We start from the raw sequence: 22,345 nt of genomic DNA on the forward strand, positions 1-22,345 counted from the left end.
AACACTTTGATGTCCTACGGTCGTGTGGGACACATATATCAGGTTTTAAAAATCCCAAATAACACGATCAATAAGCTGTAAGTGCACAGCAGTCAATCGTAGTACTTAGGGTATCGAATCCACAGAGAGAGAAGTAGTTCGGACAAGCTTCTTAAGACAAAGTAAAGCTAGGACAAAACAATAAAGGGGAGTTGGTTGTGGTGTCACGAATGCAAGTAAAAGTAAATGAGAAAGCAATAAGAAAGCAAAGCAGAAAGCAAGTAAATAACATAAGAAAACTATGAGAGACAAATGTTGGGCATCAAGGGTATCGCAGGGGGTTCAATGATCGCTATCTAGGTAATATTAGAATTAGGTTTGTTTACTTCCAAGTCTCGTACATACGAAACACTAGGATTCGGCTAACCCTATGTTATAGAATTAGTCGGCTAAAATCCTTATACTCTGTTACTCAACTAACGCAGGCAACAACGCATATATCAAAGCAATAAGATCAAGTTCGATTCTAGTCCATAAAGCCCTATAACTAAGTGGTGTGTGCTTGTTATAACACGATACACATTCGTAAGCTAGGGAGCATATTAAACAACCTTGTGAGCAATTTAAACACTTGTGATCACGAGTTAGGACATGAATCTAACTACATGCATTAAGAAACAACTGACTTAGAAAGAATACAGTGTAAACGATCAAACGAAGCCCTAGATATTGCCACCTAAACGATCGGCCATATTCCCCCCTTTGATTAACCCTTTAAAACCAACTAGAAAACTACTCTAGCATGGTTAAAGAGATCATCAAAGTAAGGTTTGATAAACTCATGAGAAAGAAAAGAATAAGAACTGAATAGGGTTTAGAAATTACTTCTTTGAATGGAGACTACAAGAGGTAAGACTTCACCTTAATAGATTTTAGAGAGAACAATAGAAAAGAGAGAGAGATTTGGTGATTCTTCAAAGCTTCAATGGACGACGGCTGCAGCTCACGGCGAGGGCAGAGAGGGCTTGAGAGGCACTTCGAAGACACGTGAAGGCACACTTAGGTTTAGGGCTTTCAACCTGTATTTATAGGTTTCGGGAACCAAAGATTAGGTCAAGGGGCAAAAGCGTCTTTTTCCGTAGATTAGGTTTAGTGCAACTCGCGTCTCTGGACAGGGTAGAAGCTTTAGTGACCGGGGTGGAGAGTAAGAGGCAGCCCGGGCTCGGCCCAAGTGACCGGGGTGGTCAGGAAGCTCCAAAACGGTTGCACAGCTTCTGGCCGGTCTGGACATATCTTCACTCTTCTGGTCATAACTTTTGAACGACTCGATGAAAAGCTCTGATTCCACTTCGAGGTGAATCTTGACTCTTCTAGCTTTCCAAAGCCACTGAGATCTCTTGATTTAGTAACAGGGATGACCTCGAAAGGATGCCATACTTATGACGTACAGAAACTGTCTTGAAATGGGTTTTGATCACCTTTTGGTCTTTAAAGCTCAGAAACTCTTAAAACCTTCTTGGCTCCATAAATACTTGAATATCTCCCTCTTAGCTCTGAAATTACTCCAAATGCTCCCTAAAACATAAGAAAAAAATAACAAATATGGGCAAAAATCCCATGTTATCACACTTTATCTCACAAAAAGCAGAAAATATCTATTTCTCAAATTACCTTTTTAGAAAAGGGAAAAATGTCATTTAATAGCCCAACTTTCAAATTGTGGCCGTTCTCTACACCAACTTCATATATGGCCATTTTAAACATGAAGATATCGTTGACCAACTGTTTGAACCATGAACATTCCGTTGACCAGGCCAAAAAAACTAACCGTTACCAATCGTTAACAGATTATCTAACATCCGTTAACACCTCCGTTAACCATCCCAAAACGACGTCGTTTTTGTCTTTTTAAAAAAAAATTACAAATGTCTTTTTTAAAAAAAATTACAAACATGGGATTCGAACCTCTTACCTTTGAGAAAAACCAAAGGTTACTTAACCACCTCACTTGTACAATTTTATTGGTAATTCTACATAAACACATGCACTTATATATTCTTAGAGCTCTTCTTCTTCATTTTTAACGAAACAAAACATCTCCATAGTAAAGCTTGCATTGAAGAACACCTCCGATTTTGAACACTTCGAGGTTTTTGATGAAGCTTGCATAACCGGTAGAACTCCATGGAAGGCATTGTTAGCTAGATTCAAGTGTGTGAGATACTTAACCTTGGAGATGAATCTTGGAACGGTGCCGTTTAGTTGGTTTCCACTCAGATCTAAGTGTGTAAGCTCTTGAATTGAGGAGATTGGATCTGGGATTGGTCCTGATACCTTTTTGAATGATAAAGATAGGTATTCTAGTGATATTAGGTCGTCGATTGAATCGGGTATGTCGCCGGAGATAGAGTTTTTGGATAAATTTAGAGACTTTAGGTTTGAGAACAGAGTAATGGAAGTGTGTATTGAGCCTTTGAGTAGATTGTCAGATAAATCGATGAAAGTGAGATTTGAGTGGAAAGATTTTGGGATGATTCCGGAGAGATTTGCGTGAGAGATTGTCAAAGAGACGATCTTGTTCATGTTTCCGATGATAACGAAGAGACCAGAGGTTGAGAAGGGAACAGAGGAGATTGTGAGGTCAGTGAGGTTAACGAGACGAGCTAGGAAGACTCCGGAGAGGCCATTACGACGGCGGTTAAAGATGTTTGTTTCGAAGGTTGAAGATGAAGAAGAAGAGCTCTAAGAATATATAAGTATATGCAGGGGCGGAGGGAGAGAAGATTCATAGGGGTCAATTGACCCCGGTGAAATTTTAAAAAATAGTTTAATTCTTATATGAAAAAATTATTGACCCCAATCCAATAAAAATATTGACCCCTATAAAAAAAATTATGTTACAAACCCAATAATTACACTATACTTATAGATAATATTAGTCTAATAAAATTTATTTTAAGTAAATCTACTACAATTATAAAGTAATATAATATTTTAACATTTATTTTGACTTGATCTAAAAACGTTTTACTTTCTTCTTCTTTCTTCTTTGTGTTTTTAATCAATTTTTGATTATGTGATGGTGGAAATAAGAAAACATCTTTCACATCTTTTAGTATATCGACTTATGAAGCTATCTTTTATGCATTTTTTAGAAAAAAAAAAATATTTTGACCCCGATGAATAGATTTTCTGGCTCCGCCACTGAGTATATGAATTTTTGTATAAATACCAATAAAACGCTACAGGTGAGGTGGTTAAGTAACCTTTGGTTTTTCTCAAAGGTAAGAGGTTCGAATCCTAGGTTTGTAAATTTTTTTAAAAAGACAAAAACGACGTCGTTTTGGGGTGGTTAACGGAGGTGTTAACGGATGTTAGATAATCTGTTAACGATTGGTAACGGTTAGTTTTTTTGGCCTGGTCAACGGAATGTTCATGGTTCAAACGGTTGGTCAACGATATCTTCATGTTTAAAATGGCCATATATGAAGTTGGTGTAGAGAACGGCCACAATTTGAAAGTTGGGCTATTAAATGACATTTTTCCGTTTAGAAAATGTATACTTCTCAAATTACTTTCCAAAAAGTATCTACTATACCAAAAAAAACCTTTTTTCTTATCACAAAGACCATAATCCAAATTTTCAACAGCCGGAGCCAGCATAAGTTCGATGTCCCTAGCTAGAATAAATAAAGTTCTTTTTCATTGGCTCAAGTACAATAGAAGAATGTGCTAATGAAAAAGCAACATGAGATGAAGAAGGAAAAATCTAAGCAATAACAGCTAAAGAAAATACATAATACCTCGAATCAGAATCATACATACTTCCTCAATTTGATGAATCAAATGAGGAGACAATTACCAAAAAAATTATTATCGCCTTTATCAACTATCAATGATGTATGTGGAACAACATAGATGACAATATTGATGCAAATGTGATGATGTCTTCATTAAAAGTAAGAAATAAAATATTCTTAAAACTCCAAATCAAATACATCCTAACTGTGTGAAGTATAATAATAACTGAGAAACAAGTATCTACATATTCGACACTGATACTTTCTCTAATTTGCATTGACAATTATCGACACACACAATATGAAGTAAGTTTAGGGTGAATTAAAATACTAGACCTAACAGGGATAGGCCTAACTCAATAAATCCCAATTCATGTAAGTGTCAATACTGAAGACATTTCAACCCTTCAAAGGCTCAAACCCATTTAACAAATGTTACACAATATAGCCAAGAAGATAAACAATTCTGATGGCCATTAGATCTAATACCAAACTTGACATGTTTAGAGTAAATATATTATTTCATATGCAAACTCAGTCTTAGATTTCGATTTTGTAACTTTTTTTTGTTAAGTTCTGTTCAGTTTCATTTGAGAATAGGTTTATCGAAATACATTCCTCCTAATAATCAGTTATTTTGGTGATCCGGATACTTCATCCAACAAAAATCAGTTCGTGTTTATTTTGAAAAGAATTAATTACGGATTTTGCCCTTTTTTATAATGGCATTTATGGATTTTGCCCTTTTTTGAATACTTTGTGGATTTTGTCCTTTTTTAGGCTCCAAAAATATGATTTAACATGCGTTTCATTCGTTATGTTTGGGTTTAGTCGGTTCCATTTGTTCTTAGGGTTTAGTATTTGGTATAATGTACGTATTTTTGCAAAAAAAATCATAAATACGTACATTTTTAAGTGTTAAAAAAGGGCAAAATCCGTAAACTATTAAAAAAGGGCATTTTCATAAGTTTTTTTTTAAAAAGGGCATTTTAGACAATAATCCCTTTTGAAAATTCAACATACATAAACAAAAATGCATTATTGGTGTCTATAACTCTACCGGTCGACTTTGAGATCTTTTGAAACATGACCAAATCATGGGTTTGAATCCTTCCAATATCTTTAAATATATATATAAACTAATTTATCTCATTAAAGTTTCTGACAAAAAAGACTATGGACAAAAGTTATAATATTTTTTTAAGAGCATCTCTAACTCATCTCTATTTTTATCTCTATACTCTATTTTAGAGTAAAATCTATTTCAACTTCTATCTCTTTTCACCTCTAAAATAAAGTTCTAAATTTTTTGCTCTGTTTATAGAGGATCTCTATTTTTCTTCTATAATAGAGTTAAATTATTTTATTTACAAAGTAGTCCTTTAACTTTTAACTTTTTTTTATTTATAATTAAAATAAATAAAATTAATATTTTGGATTGACTATTGAGGTTTTGGTATAAATATCTATTCTAAAATTTGTGACTACTATTTGCAAAAGAGAAATTATATAATGTCTTATAAATATATGAATTATATATTTTATTTTTATTCATTCAATAATAATTATTTTTAATACAACTAATTACTTAATATATGTGTATGATGTAATGCATTTTTTATGATAAATTTTTAATTTAAATAATATCATAATTTTATTAAGTTTTTGTAAAAATTAAAGTAAATGTGTTAATTATAAATTTTATAAATTAAAGGTATTAATTTCAAAATAAAAATGGAATCTATTTGGAATATGTTTTTAGAAGAAAAAAATAGCAGAATATATTTTTATTATAGAGTTTCTTTATTTTAGAAAAAATATAAAAATACATTGAAAATTGTCTTAAATATAATTGTGGTTTCACTTAGTTAATATTGTGAATTTGATTAGTTTAGCGTTGGGACAGTGGTGAAAAGTCATCCCCTTCTAAAATAAACTATTAAAATGGGTAGTCTATTTTTCAATTTTTGGTTGGAAATGATTTCTCTATCTTGGCCTAGTAAGTAGTAATCCTTGTTAAATGTTAACTACCATAAAAATCACAATAATATGTAGTTCTAGTTTATTTTGTATCCTGGCTGTACAAAGAAAAATAGTACAATATATCTTGGATTATGAAAAAAATATGTATATGATAATATTATACAAACTTGGTCCTTATTTTTTTTTGGGAAAATCACATTTTTAACCATTAAAGTGTCATTGGGTAGCACTTTAAACCTAGAAATAATTTCACTAATACTATAAACCATCAAGATAATTTACTAACATTTTAAACTTCCAAAGTAGATTTTCTATTTCCACCGCCATAAAAAATGATGGAACAGTTAATTTCTATTTGTTTAATATAAACTTTTAAATTTAATTTAATTTTATTATTTATTAAAATTAATAAAAAATCTATATAAAAAAAACTTCATTTTCTTCGTTTACTCATCGTCCGATCATGAAATGTCGACGCTTAGCGGGAAAACAAACCATTCTTCGTATCGTAGGTAATATATTGGGAGATTGATTCAAAAGCATTTTCACTCTCTAGTGGACAAATTTGGATCTCATAATACTAATTGCAACAAAAACGTGTGGCCTCTTATCCATGCCATTAAAGTTCGGTTAAAATACTACCGATGACACTTTAAGGGTTAAAATGTAATTTTCTCTTTTTTTTTTTTGTGACAATGAACAAACGTGTACTTCTCATGATTAGCAACAATTAATTATTTATTTTGACATCATGCAAATTAAATTGATGGAAAGTGCGATGTATATTCAGAATGTTGTATATAAATTTGAACTATATGTCATTTATTAGTGTTGTGAATGTTATGATAGATGATCTTTGTGACGTTGAAAGAAACAATAATTGATTTTTGTAAAATGCATTTAAAAACTTTCTTTACAACAACAAAAACAAATAGAAGACTCCGGATGATAGATATATAAGATTAATTGCTTCCATCAGTTAGGTTTTGAAAGTGACCAACTCATTATTCACTCACTATTCACTATTTTTGTTTATTCCATTAACTAAACAGTAGACCAACCAAAAATTTTAAAAGAATGGATTTGATTGATAATCTCGTTTAAACAAAACAGTATAACCCATTTTAGTAGTTGTCAAAAAGACGATTAAAAAATAAGACACCAAAAATAGTAGAAAAAACTATTAAATCAAAAATGAAATAAATATTTGCTATGATTTTTGACATGTAGTTGAAATGGAAAATTAATTTTTTTAATAAATAACATATAATTATTAAAAGATAAAGAATTTATATTCTATTGAAACCAATAGAAATAAACATTTTTCAAAATTATAAGATAATCTTTGCTTTTTATTTATTTTAATCGATGACCTAGTTATCCAAATATTTAACTCTTCTTAATTTTTTAGTTAGTGAACGATGTCTGCATTTTTTTTTTACATTTCCAATTTTAGGGATAGAATACAAATGAGCATAGGCCGTGTTTTATATCACGGGAACATACATATACAATAAGTTCTAAGTATAAGAACAACTAAAATAGTGATTACATAATGAATAAAATGAAAAAATTTCTTAGCACAATATCATAAACTGATTTTAATTAATTATCTAAAAATTTGACATTTCAATCTATGTTTAATTTATTCCGTCAGGTTGACGAATAAGCGAAGCTTGTATTTCTTCAAGTGACAATCCTTTTGTTTCCGGAACGAGCAACCAAATAAAAAGCAATGCTACTCCTCCGGTTGCCCCAAATACGTAAAATGTTCCTGTTACATTGATCTAAATTATTAACTTATACTACTTGATTGTGTCCCCTAATTATAACAAAAAGATTTCAAACATAATCTAACTTTTTTTTTTTAATTCGGTCTACTCTCGAAAAAAATAAAGTATAACTGTTGATAGGCTTTATAATTATGCGAATTACATAAATTTTCTAGACTTAACCTTTGGTTTGGATTTGCAGTTAATATAAGATTAGATTAGAACTGACTTGTCCAACATTTACAACAAATATTTATCCCAACAAACATCTAAACTAATCAGTCTTTCAATATTCGGTTTCATATGAAAAATGAATATATGCATTATAAAATGGATATAGGTTTTATAAGAATGCGATAAATACAAACTGTGGGTGATAAAAACAAAAAAAAAAATTCTGAAAACTATTTTTTATTTTCTTCTACACAATCATTGATTTAGATTTAATTTTTTTTTTTACCTAGATAATTTATAACCCATAACCTAATTAATGAAACTTATAAAATTGTAGTTTTAAAAAATGGTAAAGAAGAAAAAACATACCTTGGAGCAATTGTAGTTTTAAAAAATGGTAAAGAAGAAAAAACATACCTTGAGTGCTCCACTCGAGCAGAAAGTTGAAAGCGTAAGTGACGATCGAACTACTTGACCATGATACTAACGTAACTATACTTCCTGCTGTTACTTTTATATTCATTGGAAATATCTGCACACAACAAAAATTATACATATATTATGATTATTATTGAAACTTAGAATTCTACAATGTGCAATGAATTTTTTTTTTTTTAACTCATACATATATTACTTAATTCAGAAAACATTTACTTATTTTCTGCAATGAAAATAAAAGTGGAGTTAAATTATGTACCTCGGACATAATTACCCAAGGAAGGCCTCCCATGCCTATTGCAAAAGTTCCAATATACAGCTGCCAATAAAGAAAAATCAATATTTTAGAGAAAAAGACAAAAAAATGTTTATTGATGTGAAAGTAGATAAAATGTTTTACCGTAACGCATATAAACGTGAATACTGGAGTTAGTTCTTGTAGCAATTGCATTTTCTGCTCAAACCATAATAATATTCAAAAAGAAAAATAGATAAATAATTTACATTACATTATAAAAGGACTCTATAATAAATAATAATAATAATAATCTATAATAATAATAATAATAATAATAATAATAATAATAATAATAATAATAAATATTTAACATAACCTGTAATGTGAAGGCGACTCCAATAAGCATGGAAGTTATACACATCCCAGATACAGAAGTCTATATGTCCGAATAGGAGGAAACAAATCAATATCAAAATAGATTTTTAAATAATTTGCTGGTAGTAGTAAATAATTTTGTTATAAGAAAACAAATTGGGAAAAAAAATTGTAAATGTGTAATAAGAAAAGAAATGTTTTAAAGGTGCTCACCAACAAGAGAGGCCGTCTGCCCCATTTATCAACAAGAATGACACCAATCATGGCTTTTGGTATCTGAGAATAGTTCATTGAATTTTGAAAGTTTAACAAAAATAAATGTCGATTTAAACGCCAACATCATAAATGTGTCATTCTGCATCCAAGTATACTTACCATGAAGAGGCCTAGCAGTGTCGATCCAACGGTCACCGAAAAACCTGTTTCAACCCAAAACAATTAGTTAAGCAAACGCTGTCAAAAAAAAAAAAAAAAATAGTTAAGCAAATAGAAAAAAATTAAAACTGTAAGAGAACTCAAATCAATATTTTAGTTTTCAAAAAAAAATCTCTTAAGTATTTATAGAGATAATGGTATCTGAATGCAAAATCAATAACATAAGTAGAGAAAATATAAGTATTTCTTAAAAAGTCTCACAGAATTTGGAAAATATATGTAGGTACTTTCACTTGCATATATAAGAGTAATAGAGTTAGACAGATTGTTGTATGTTAGTGTCTGTGTATAAATATTTACTGTGTTTTTTGTCAATGTATTGATAATTATTTCTATTGCTGACATCTTACTATAAAAAGTATGGACGATTTGTGCAGAGACAAAAATGGAGCTTCTAATTAGGAAATCGACAAAAGTCGATTTTTTCGGAGACAAAAAGAAAAACAGCGTTACAAAGGACCTTCAGTTCAAAAAGAATTACAGAAAAACCAGATGTATACGCACCCATGCGCGTGGGATTCTCGGCTTTGACTTTTTGGCAAAAAAGAATGAAGCGACCGTTAATAAATGCTCTGCTACGAACTGACCTTTACGCTACAAACATTTAATAATAGACAGACTAACATTAATTCTTGTTTTTTTCAAACTGGGAATATATTAGCACGCTACAAATATATATTAGACGATTTTGAAATTTGTACACATGTAAACACATGTATAGAGCGCTAAAATTAATTCTAGTGTTAAGTTATTGGATCTATGTTTACATGTATAGAGCGTTATTAACATTTGTATACACGTAAACATGTACATGAATCATTATTGACATTTGTATGCATGTAAACACATGTATAGAGCGTTATTAACATTTGTATATATGTAAACACTTATATAGAGCGATATTAATATTAGTATACTTGCATAAACACTACAAACATAACGATAATCACTGTATCCCAAACCTTTGAATGGAGCAAGTGAATAATACATTGTAATTGGACATTGAAATATGATTGGAGTCATAAATTTCATCAAGTTTTCGATTGATTTTCACCGGTTTTTGTTGAATTTTTACCGGATTTCTTCGAATTATCACCGGATCTTCACCGGATTTCATCAAACTGTCATTGTATTTTCATCAGTTTTTGTTAAATTGTCACCGGAACTTACAAAGATTCATCATAATAGCAACACTAATTGTGTTGAATTTAAAGTGTTGCGATTACAGTGCGGTGCTCTGTTCGATCATGGCTCAATATAAACGATGGCAGCACACGAGGAAGATAACATGTAAGAAATATACATAGATCTATAAAGATTTTTAGATATTCATGCACAACATATTGATGTCTCATGTATTAAATCATATCATGTTGAATGGAAACACGCGTGAGGCTATTTTTGGCAAAAAGAGGGGCTAAAATTTTCTTTCTTTTCGGTTCCAACAAAAAATTATGAAAAACTAAATAATGTCCAGATCTCTGTCTCTCACCCAATTATCTCTAAAAAGTAATAAAACTTAATCTTACCAGCTTTTCTTAAAATGGTACTTGCATAAGAGAGTACAGCAGAACTTCCTGAAAACTGTTGTATCAACATTAGCCCGATTCAGAAACCGGATCACAAAGTGGATAGATAAACAAGTCAGAAACCGGATCACAACTCTTCGACGTATGGGAGACAGAAGATACGACGAGGCGTACCAAATGTGGCTAGCTACTCGGAGCTAACACGTTCAAATTCTCATAGAATTCTTATCAGTTAATTTTTTCAACCCTATCTCAAACTCACGCCGCACTTCGTTGTAAAAACGTTTATTTTTTCTTTTGAATATAATTTAACATTAAATTCAAAAAAAAAAAAAAAAAAACATTAGCCCGATTCCTACCTGAGAAATTAATTTTCAAACAAACAAGTCAATGCTTGTGTAGATAAATCTGGAAATTAATTATGTACTTATTTTTTAACGTATATTTCACTGTACCACGAGAGTATATCTATACTTTCTCTGAAACAAATCACAAAAACTCGACTTTGAATCATTTTCTACTATTTTGGTCATTACCTGAAAATAAAACAAAAATCATTGAGAGTTTACATTGTTTTATTTGTGAAGGAATAAATACATATTCTAATTAACTACTTTATATATGATAATATCGTATTATAAAACTCACTTGAATGTCTGAGGCTTCACGTGAAATATCAGCATCTCTCCCTCTAAGCCGAAGCAGTGAATTTTCTAGTTCTTTATCTGTACCAACTTTTGCCTTCAAAAAGTAAAATAGTTTAGTTTCATTTTATTTCTTCTCATGGTTGATAAATTACGTAATGTGAAATCTTATAAAAAAATTGACCAACCAGCCATCTTGGGGACTCTGGTACGAAGAATAAACCGATTACTTGAATGAAGCATGGTAAAGCACCTAAACCAGAAAAAATTGTATATTTACAAGATATTAAGATAATTTGTATACTCTTGTAATATAATAACTCAATCTTTTCCACAATATTCCTGCTATTTAATCATTTTTACGGTATCTAATTTAGTTTTTCTACATTAAATATGAAATAATAGTTGTACTGTTAAAAATCCTACATTAGTAACATTTACCTAATAGAGCCAATTTCCTCCAGTTGAGAAAATTCCCCGAAAAATAAACCATGGCGAGTCCAGAGTTTTGAAGAAGCTAATAATCAATCACACCAGAATCAAAACGGGTCAATACTCAAGAGAAAGCTAACAAGTATTATATAAAATTTTACAAATACGGATTTCGCTTTAACATGTTAATCAATTATGAGACAAACTAAGTTGCTAAAAATTTTACAAATTAATTCTACTTGAGATTTTTTTAAGAAAAACCATATTTTCTGACGTTCTCTATAGTATATATGAAGATAGATATGTGACAATGAACTTTTGGGTTTTGAGATTATTATTTACTCAATTTTGATGGAATATTTTCTCTTATACTGTCGAGATCATTGTTATGTTCCCACAGTTGGTTATTTTTTGTTTAGTTCCAGCATAATTTGGTCACATGGGTGAGAGATTGGAAAAACGGCCCATTAATAAGAACCCCGACATTTTTGAATGCAAATTCTGACTCTTTTGCACTTATCAACAATATGAACCCACATAATTTTCAAATAACAAATCCGAATTATATAACCGTATGTCAATTTTAACACATCCGTTATTAAATAATGTAACAAACCTGAATTATATAACTGTTAGCCAATTAAATAAGGGCTTCTGGCACATTGAGGCACTTTTTAAGTTTTTATGAGCATATGGGGCACTTTGGTGGGAGTAGGCACTTTTTTAAGTTTTTTTCACTGTACAACAAAAATCAATACAATTTTGCCCTCAGATTTCCTTCAAACGCTTAACTAGATTGGTTAGAAAATAACTAGACATGTTTTAATTCTGGCCGTCAGATTTAAAGTAGAAAACAGATCTGAGAGTAGGTGGGAGAAAATACTGCAAAAAAACAAAACTGAAAAATAAAAGCTAAATATTCTCTCTGCAACCATCGTCATCCTTACTTGTCTCTCTTCTTCTTAGATCTAAAATCAAATAAACAGAGCTTTTGATTTTACATAGTCAATGAAGAATTCGGGATTAGATATTAAAATCAGAGAAACAAAGAGTGTTATAGTGTACTTTTCTCCTTCTTAAAATTATCTTTCCGATTTATGAATGCTCAAGGATGAGAATCGTTTTATCAAATTCAAACCATTAGCTCACTGGGTTTTTCCTCCATCGAAATCATCACTGGCATCGTCGCCATCATCGTTGTCTTACTCTCCCATGGCTTTTAGTATCACATCGGTGACGACGTTTGATTTGTAGTGGAACCGTGGTGGATTATGACGTCCTTTGCAATTTGGTGTCCAATAATTGTTGTTTATCAATAACATGTTGTTGTTCACATTCTTTCTGCTATCCATGTGAATGAACTTGCATATCTCATTAATATTTTGTTATGTGTTGCAAATTATACATGTTATCAAGTTTGAACACGCCTTTGTTCATTGACTCCTTTGCGCTGACATCTCTTTTCTAATTCTACTAGTTTTGTGCCTTGGTCGCTTCACCACGAAGATCAAAAAGTGAACAAGTTTTGGTTCTGCTTTAGATTGGTCATGAGGATCTGAGTCTTGGATTTAGATTGTAACTGTTTCTTTCTTCTTGTCCACATAAATCTGTTCATTTCATAATGTGACTGTCATGGAGGTGTCTCTGCCTTTGCTTGGGAACAAAAAAAGATCCTAAGCTTGATGGTGGTGTGGTGAAGAAGAAGCTAGTGTGTAAACAATGTATATATAGATGGCTATTTATGGATGATTAATTGTGGATTGTTGAATTTAATTAAAATCTTATTTACAATATATCACAAGTTTGTTAAACATTGCTAAGTATAATATTGAATTTAATTAAAACCTTATACATATTTGTTTTAAATACATGAATTAATCTACTAGTTTGTGATTGCTAGTAACCATTTAAAATTGTCATTTGGCCGTTTCTAGTCAAATAATAATTTGACTTGGGTACAATGTGCTCGTAATTTAGTATATGTAAGAGTCAAAGCCATGTGGACAAGCTAGTCGAATGAACCAACGTGTAGACTCAAATCTTATATTTATTTTAATACAAAGCTTTTGTTGAATCAAGTCTTATATTGATGGGAAGATGAATTGAATCATTAGTTCTTAGATATTTTTGGTTTCTGCATTTGCACAAGCGTGAAGAGACAATCTTGTTTAAGCAATCTCTTTTGACCATCCATATGTTCACATCCATCATCTAGTAGGTTCATCTAAACCCTAAACCCTTAAGTCCACGAAAGTATATCCACAATACTGAAGTCCACAATGTCTACAAAGCAACACTTCATCTGAATCTACAAAAATTTTGGTAGTTTTTTGTGTTCCATCTACTCTTTATTTGCTAAGATGTCCACTGAAGATAGTATATGTGGACGATGAGTTATGGACGACAAAACAAAATATTCCAACATAGCAAATAAAGATTGAGCCCAGAAAATAAACCATGAAAAATATTTATTTATTGAGCACATAAAGAATCTTAGACTTCTCTTTAAAAAAATTTCCATAATAACATGTCCATCCCCAAAAAAAATGACTAATAATGTTTACAACAAAAGAAAACTCCCAAAATGAGATTGCAAACATAGCTCTTTTGGTTAGCAAAAATGTAAATTCCAATGTACGTTGACTAAATTTAAAATACCTAAAAACTTGTAATATGTCATTCCATAACTCTTGTGGTGCCCATAATAATGTGTCTCATGAAATTTCTTAAATAGTTTGTGTAGAATCAAATCTTAGATTTGTTTTAATGCAAAGCTTGAATTGTATAAAGTCTTATATTGATGGAAATATGAACTTGAATTTTTAGTTCCTAGGTATTTTTGTTTTTTACATTTGAACTAGTGTGAAGAGACGATCTCGTTTAAGCAATATCTTTTGACCATCCATATGTTCACATCCATCATCTAGTAGGTTCATATAGAGTGTGATAAAGATATTGCTTAAACCCAAAACCCTAAATCCTTAACCCTAAACCATAAACCTTAAATCCTAACCCATAGAGACTAAGCCCTAAATCCTAACCCATAGAGACTAAACCCTAAACCCTAGATACAAAACGCTGAACCCTATACCCTGAACCATAGAGAATAAATCCTAAACAAATGATAATCAAACCCCTAAACGCTAAACCCTAAATCCTAAACCATAAACCATAGAGACTAAACGCTAAAGCCTATACAATACACACTAAACCCTAAACCGTAAACCCTAAATCCTATAGAGCAAAACCCTAAACCCTAAATCCTAAACCCTAAACCCTAAACCCTAAATTCTAAACAATAAACCCTAGACCCTAAATCTTAAACCATAAACCATAAAACCTAAACCCTACAATAAACACTAAATACTAAACCCTAAATTAACCCTAAACCCTAAACCTTAATCCATAGAGACGAAACCTAAACCCTAGACACAAAACACTGAACCCTTTACCCCTAAACCATAAAAACTAAACCCTAAACCATAAATACTAAACCCTAGACCATAAATCTTAAACCCTAAACCCTATACACTAAACACTTAACCCTATACCCTAAACTCTAAATCGTAAACCATAAATCCTACAAAGTAAACACTAAAACCCTAAAAATTAAACCCTAAACCCTAAAACCTAAACACTAAATCCTAAACCCAAGACATTAAACTCTAAACTCTAGCTAAACCCTAAATAGTAAAATCTAAACCATAAACACTAAACCATACATCATAAAGACCTAATCCTTAAACCCTAGACCCTAATTCCTAAACCCTAAACAAAGAGTTGTGCAAAGTAGAGAGAAGAAAATCAATTAAGTAGTTAATTAGTTAAATGAAATCAACAGTCAACAATTGTTAGTATCCTAAGTATTTTCCATCGTAACAAAGAGTTTAGAAGAGATATAATTCTGGATTTGATATGCTTCATTTTATTATTGTTAGTTTTTCGAAACAATTTTAACTAATAAATATTCAAGTATATCCGTAGAGTTGTGACCACATGGATCTATATGGACCTTCTATATGTACCACACATCCAACAAATTTTGATCAAGTGATTGCTTTTTATATTCTATTACTAGGCGGGAATTTTTGTTTACCGACCTTTTGAACATCACTCTTGTTGCATTAAGGTCGTCGATCGCACACATAATACATTTACTTGTTCAGAGCAAAATGGATGAGAGTAAGTGTTCAAACAGTCTAATTCATATTGAAAATTTAGTTAAAATAAATTTATTCCAAAACTATGTATACTTGATTTAGCTTGAACTTAAATTTTTTTAATTTGACTATGATGGAACATAAGAAGAAATGTGAACGGCCACTTGTGGATAGTCACCAAATTCACGCACGCCGTCCATTTTTCTAAGGCCATATGGTTGCTTGTAGTTGGACACATCCATCTTTTATAGAACATTTAGTCATTCTTAAAGATCAAACATGTAATAGTCAATACAAAATAGATTGTCGATGTCCATGATAATACATCCACTTAAACTTGTTTATACGTAAATCCTTCTAATGATGGTGGCTTTCAAAATCTGACAAAAACCTTTCGGATAAACCGAATAAAAAAAAAAAGAAAATTGAAAGAAAACTTTTAGCCATGTTCTTGTGCAGAATTTATTTTTATTAAAAAAAACCACCACTCACTCACCCATTGACATCTTTTACTGTGAGTTTCCAACATCAATTGCCACTTTGATCAAGGGGCCAACAGAAGCATGCACCTTCAAGAACAGCAGACACAAACAAAGAGAAAGTCTCTTTTGCTGCACCAAAGGAAACAACAATGTCAAGAAAATCAAACTTGGATACAATGATAAAGACTATAAACTAAGTTAAACACCACATACGTGTTCATAAGGAGGACATGAAAGGAGCCAAATCATAGTTACAACGCATCCAATCGTTGTAAGATAACCGCCAATATTCCAGAGCACATGGAGAAAAGCTCCAAACGCAGACGCAACAAGAGCACATCATAAGGTCAGATAAACCTACAAGTTCCACCATAAGTACCACAACCAATGAATAACATTCCTTTATAAAAATCAAATTCCCTTTAACAGACCATTTATATGTAAATCGAACATGACGATCAACGAAATATCTCCACGGAATCATAAGCAAGTAAAATATTAACAAACTAATTCATGGAAAGACGCAATTAGAAACCCTAGAAATCTATGGAGAGCACAATCGCAACGATTCGTTCAACAAAAGCCAAATCCTAGAAATTGAAATGAAATCTAGAAACATAGAGCAATCAATACGAAGAAAACGAAAGAATCTCAGTGAATCGCATAACAAGCGCCTCTAATCTAGAAATCGCGGTTAGAGTGCGACATGAATGCATCGGCGACGAAGAAACTCACCCGTTTAAGATGATTTTGAATGACGGGAGAAATCTGACGGAAGTTTTTAAGAGAATCATAGCTTCAGCTTCTGCTACTAGGTTGAGAATCGAAGAAGGAAGAGAACGCATCCGTGATTTTGTTTTTTTTTGCTTGACTTTGAGAATCAATTAATGAAAATATTAGTGAAAAAGAAAGACTTTTCGTTGGCTTCGTAAAAATTGAAGGAAAGAGAAGAGAAGAGAGTCATAATAATGATTTTAATTTTTTTTATGAAATATTTAGAGTAACCAAACATAGTTTGAGGGTATTCTGGTAAAAAAACTTAAAAAAGTGTCCACTACTCCTAATGTGCCCCATCATGAGATTGAGTTTCATAAAAGTGCTCTAGAGAGCAATATTTCCATTAAATAAAAAGAATAATTCAGATACAAAAGAACAGATAATTACGACTTTATAATCGATATTAACAAATAAAAAAAAGCTATTGAAATTAGCATACGGTTACATAGTTCAGGTTTGATATTTGAAAATTGTGTAGGTTCGGGTTAATAAATACAGGGGTTCAGAGCAGGTCCGGCTTAACACATGTGTTACTAGATGCTCACGTAATGCTTGCGAATCCTGATGATGTGGGTGTTTCTAGTGGTTTTGATATCTATGATCCAAGAAATTGGGATATGCTTGATTTGAAAATGATAGAAACTTTAGCAATAAATGGACCAAAAAGAGATTTATCTATTGTAAAAGGTCCTAGAAACAAAGTTTCACGATTATGTAGTGAGTGCTTTGAAGGATGAAAGATTTTTGTTGTCCTCTGTTTTTCTTAGTTGTCGAAGAGTTTTTTATTACCATAGCTAAAAAATATAATTTGTCTTTTAAGTTAAGAATTATTTTCATTTTTAGGGTCCTCTTCTCATTATTAGGTTTGAGCCGCTCTGATTTAGAGTCTGGATTAAAAAAAGACACATAAAAATAGTTGGAGTTGATTATGGCTGTTTTCCCTGAGAAATACTCTCAAATTAAAATCATTTTTTTTGTCAAAATAAAACCAAATTTATTTTGAGTTTGGATGTTTGGTTTGTCATTTTTTTTTTTAACACGTTTGGTTTGTCTTATTTAGTTTGTTTTATGCTCATAATTTTTTTTTTTTTCGGTGCTGATCCTTACATATTTTCTAGAACAAATATATTACCTGATTTGTAAAGGTAAATGTACCACGAACATGTTTTGGGGAAATTTCTGCTATATAGACAGGTACCTGTTCAGTAAATATCATGAAATTATTTTTAAAATAGTTGTATATATAAGTGATAAATAAATAAATAAAAACATGTTAAGTTGATATTAAATATTAAAATATTAGGTTAATTACCACATAGCTAATTAGGCCGAGTCCTATTCCTGAGGAGATTCTTCCGAAGTTCAACCAGATCACATCCTTTTGTGTTCCAGACATAATGTAAATGATCAATTAATTCTTGGGTTTTATGATAAACAGTTTGTTAATTTTCTAAGTAATAATATTCTAAGTACAAACAATAAGTTTGTGGTAAGGAATATTTCAATACCTTAGCGAAAGCGATGGAGAACCAACCAATGATGCAGAGGAGATCGGAGACCCACATTGTCTTTTAATCATGAAAAGCAAAATTGTCATTAATAGCAAACATGCACATACGAAAATTTTAGTCAGAAAATGTAAAATTTGATTATCATATCATACTAGAATAATACTTAAGAATATGAAAGAGTGAAAATGTAATTAAATTACTTTTCTTCTGCCAAGGATGATCGCCATTTTACCGCTAAACAAAGCACCAATTGCAGCTCCCAAAGTGGAGAATGAAGCGAATGCTGAAAACTGTTAAAAATCTTAACTCAAAGATAAATTGCAGAAGTTGAGTTAAATCTTTTTTTATTGCGATATTAATTCAAATATTATAAAAACTAAAAAAAAAAAAATAGTATGTCATCTATCTTTTGAATGTTATTCATACAAAAAAAATGTTTTCGGTGTATTTCATTTTTCATATCTTAAATAAATATTTAACTATATTCAAAACGTCTATTATTGTAGGTGTTCATTAATTCTTCCATGATAGGTATATATGTACTATTTCTTTGGATGAGATCACAACTCCATATATATGTACGCATATGTTGTTTTCGTAAGGTTACTATTATGATAAGAACTTCGAAAAAAGAGTAAAAATGGATGTGACCCCCACAAGCCACGAGCCAACCAAGTAAAATCACCTTCATTGGGATACCGACAATATATAATTTTCTTCATCAGAAATTATTATTTATTTCAATCTGAATGAATAAAGAAACAAATAATATGGTTTTAAAATAGATGTGAAGTTTTAATTCCTGTCTAAATGGACAACACTGATCACATATAAGTATATAACCATCAATGTGTCTTTTCGCCATCTACCACTATATTTTTCTTTTTTACTTTTACGGTTACTAACTTAATATAAACACCTTGTAAAGACTTGGTCAATTTAATATTATGTTGATGGAAAAAGAACAAAAGAGAGACATACTTGCGCGATTGTAAGACCCAAGTCCTTCATAATTCCTATCTCAGCACCTGAAGTATAACCAAGCTGCCAAACAAAAAACAAAACAAAAACGTTTTTTAGTTTTTTTACTTGTTTAAACCTTGAGAGGAGCTACCCTGAATTACTTGTTTCTTAGTTTGTAATATAAATGTAGTACTTCCAAAAAAACAAAAATGCAGTAGCTTAGTTAAATAGTAGTCGTCATTGGTTCTTTAATTTAGGTTAGAAAGACAATCTTTACATCCACTTTTCGCCGGATCTTTCCCGGTATCGCCGGGAAATTTCCTATATGAAACTATAGTTGTATATAGGAATTGTAGAAGGCTCAAAATATAAGAGTTTTCTACCCGATCTTGGGTTTATTATTACTCTCTAGGAATATAGTGAATCTAAATCTGCCCTTTAATGGTTTTTTTTTTTAACTTTTTAACATTTATGTGTAGCTCAAAAAAAAAAAAGGCTCCGAATGGAGAAAGCGTATCGGGCGAAGCGGATCAAGCGGATCAGGCGTACCAAGCAGAACAAAAGCGGATCAAGCAGATCTGGCGGTACAAGTGCGGATCAAGCGGTTTGTACGCTTTAAAATATGTGTTGAATGGTGAAAGCGGATCCGACAATGCGGACGAAATATTTATATTGTAAAAAATACTAATTTTAAATAAAATATTTTATGGTAGCATCCATAAAACTATTTACTCATTTCATTGGACGTCTACAATATAAAATGAAATCATAGTACTTCATAAATTAAAATTATTAATAAATATGTTTTATGTATGTTTCTAATTATATTATGCTAACATTTTGAATTATAACTGAAAATATATTTATCAGTATTATTAAATATGTTTTCAGTAAATTTAAATGTATTAGATTATAATGAAATACTTACAATACGTACATTAATCCACATAATTTATTTTTTATTTGTGAACTAAAATTTAATCAATAGATAAATTATTATTTATACTATTGTTATAATATTTGTATGAATAAATAAATAGAAAGAAAAATAAACACACTTGGGAATCTCCTAATTGCACCTAATATGGAGTGTATAATATCTTAATTAGTTGAATACATTACACTTACAATTTTAAATTATATAAAATCTAAATATAATTAATTTTGGGTATTTTGGATACCTTTTCAGTTCTCGGTTTGGGTCAAGTTCGGTTCTAGTTCTTCGGATATATAAATTTAGGATCCATTCTTATATTGGATTTGGTTCGATTTTCATTTTTTTATCAGTTTGGTTTTGTAGTATTTTGTCCAAGCCAAAGTAATATTTTTAATTTGGATTGTTTTATTACCTAAAATCATTCTTTTAGTTTTATTTTAATTAATATAAAACCAAATTCTCTAATGTTTTGAGGTGAACGAAAATAATAATTTTTAAAAAAGAAAATGATTAGTATGGTTGTTTATAGTATTATCAAGTGAAAGAAATATTAAAATAGAGAAGAAATGTTGAACCGTACATGAAACACCTCAAATTTGAGGATATCCTACTGTTACAGGCGGATCACTAATGTTACTCATGTTTTTAGAAACGCCACAGTGAAATCAATATTTTTTAATTTTTTAATAAAGAACCACATATTTGACTTTTTCTTTGGTGAATGGAAGCATAATTGCGTTTCTGATACACTAAAGGACGGTCTGCTACTTATCTGTGCTCCCATTCACAGCCAAAATCTCATGTTATATTACCTCATCTGGTTGTATTTTTTTTTTAAGGTAAAATATATGTGGTTGTAGTTATCCTTATAAAGTTTTTTCTTTTCCGATTATTATAATCAGTTTACAATAAAAAGAAAGAAAAAAGTTCTTTTTACTATATAAGAAAAAAAAATAGCAAAGTAGAATGATGAGGATAAGAAACTCACAGAGACACCAAAGGAGAAGGAGCCACACACAGCGACGAAAGTACCAAGGATAACACAAGCAGTGATACGACAATCTGAATCGTCGTTTTGGTTCTTGAGCTGCAAAAGCCTTTCCTCAATGCTTCTTTCTTTCTCCTCCACCATCATTTTAACACATGCATGTAATGATATTGATACGGCACAATTTCTGGTAAATAAAACAGTGAGAGCTCGAGAAAGAGACAGAGTGATAGAGAGGCAGAGAGGAGAGAGTGAAAGAGAGACTGCTCTGTTTGTCACAGTGGGATTCTAATAAAAGGAGGGACACATGTTTTTTTTTTTTTTTTTTAATGGTTTTATGTTATGTCACAGTGTCGTACGTTTTTTTTTCCTTTACCCAATCATAATTAATTATTTTGTTTTCTAATCCAAAAGACTGGATAATTCCATTCCTTAATTAGTTTTTGATTCCTCTTCTATAATTTGGAAGGTTCATGCCTTGTTTTTTCTGCTTTTAGTTGAAGGTTTCGTCCACTTTCGGTTTAGGTTAAAATAATTCAGCTTTGTGTTTTCAGTATCTTTAGTTTCCTTTTCATAAGGTTTAGATTCCGGGGATTTCTCGTTATCCTCCGGCTATGACTCTGGGGACATTCATGTCGTCCGCCGGCTTTGATTCCCTCTTTTGGGCGTTTGTATTCCACCTTCGTTCCATAACAAGTTAATCAATAAAAATTTTAGATGACAAAAAA

At 31.0% G+C, this 22,345-nt stretch overlaps 1 protein-coding gene across 1 annotated transcript; it reads right to left on the reverse strand.

Annotated features, from left to right (window-relative positions):
- Positions 1-7,186: 7,186 nt before the first annotated feature.
- Positions 7,187-21,926, reverse strand: LOC9310445 (sugar transporter ERD6-like 18). The gene is given in 20 exon segments (XM_021021332.1): positions 7,187-7,536; positions 8,126-8,240; positions 8,406-8,465; positions 8,547-8,600; positions 8,761-8,820; positions 8,973-9,035; positions 9,135-9,178; positions 10,724-10,804; positions 11,175-11,259; positions 11,372-11,464; positions 11,556-11,620; positions 11,809-11,884; positions 18,351-18,416; positions 18,531-18,596; positions 18,727-18,786; positions 18,930-19,019; positions 19,711-19,773; positions 21,618-21,770; positions 21,772-21,843; positions 21,846-21,926. Coding segments are annotated over 20 exon segments (1,581 nt in total). The 3' UTR covers positions 7,187-7,402.
- Between the last annotated feature and the right edge of the window lie 419 nt (positions 21,927-22,345).

The sequence above is a fragment of the Arabidopsis lyrata genome (assembly GCF_000004255.2).
Source record: "Arabidopsis lyrata subsp. lyrata unplaced genomic scaffold ARALYscaffold_6, whole genome shotgun sequence".
NCBI lineage: Eukaryota > Viridiplantae > Streptophyta > Magnoliopsida > Brassicales > Brassicaceae > Arabidopsis > Arabidopsis lyrata.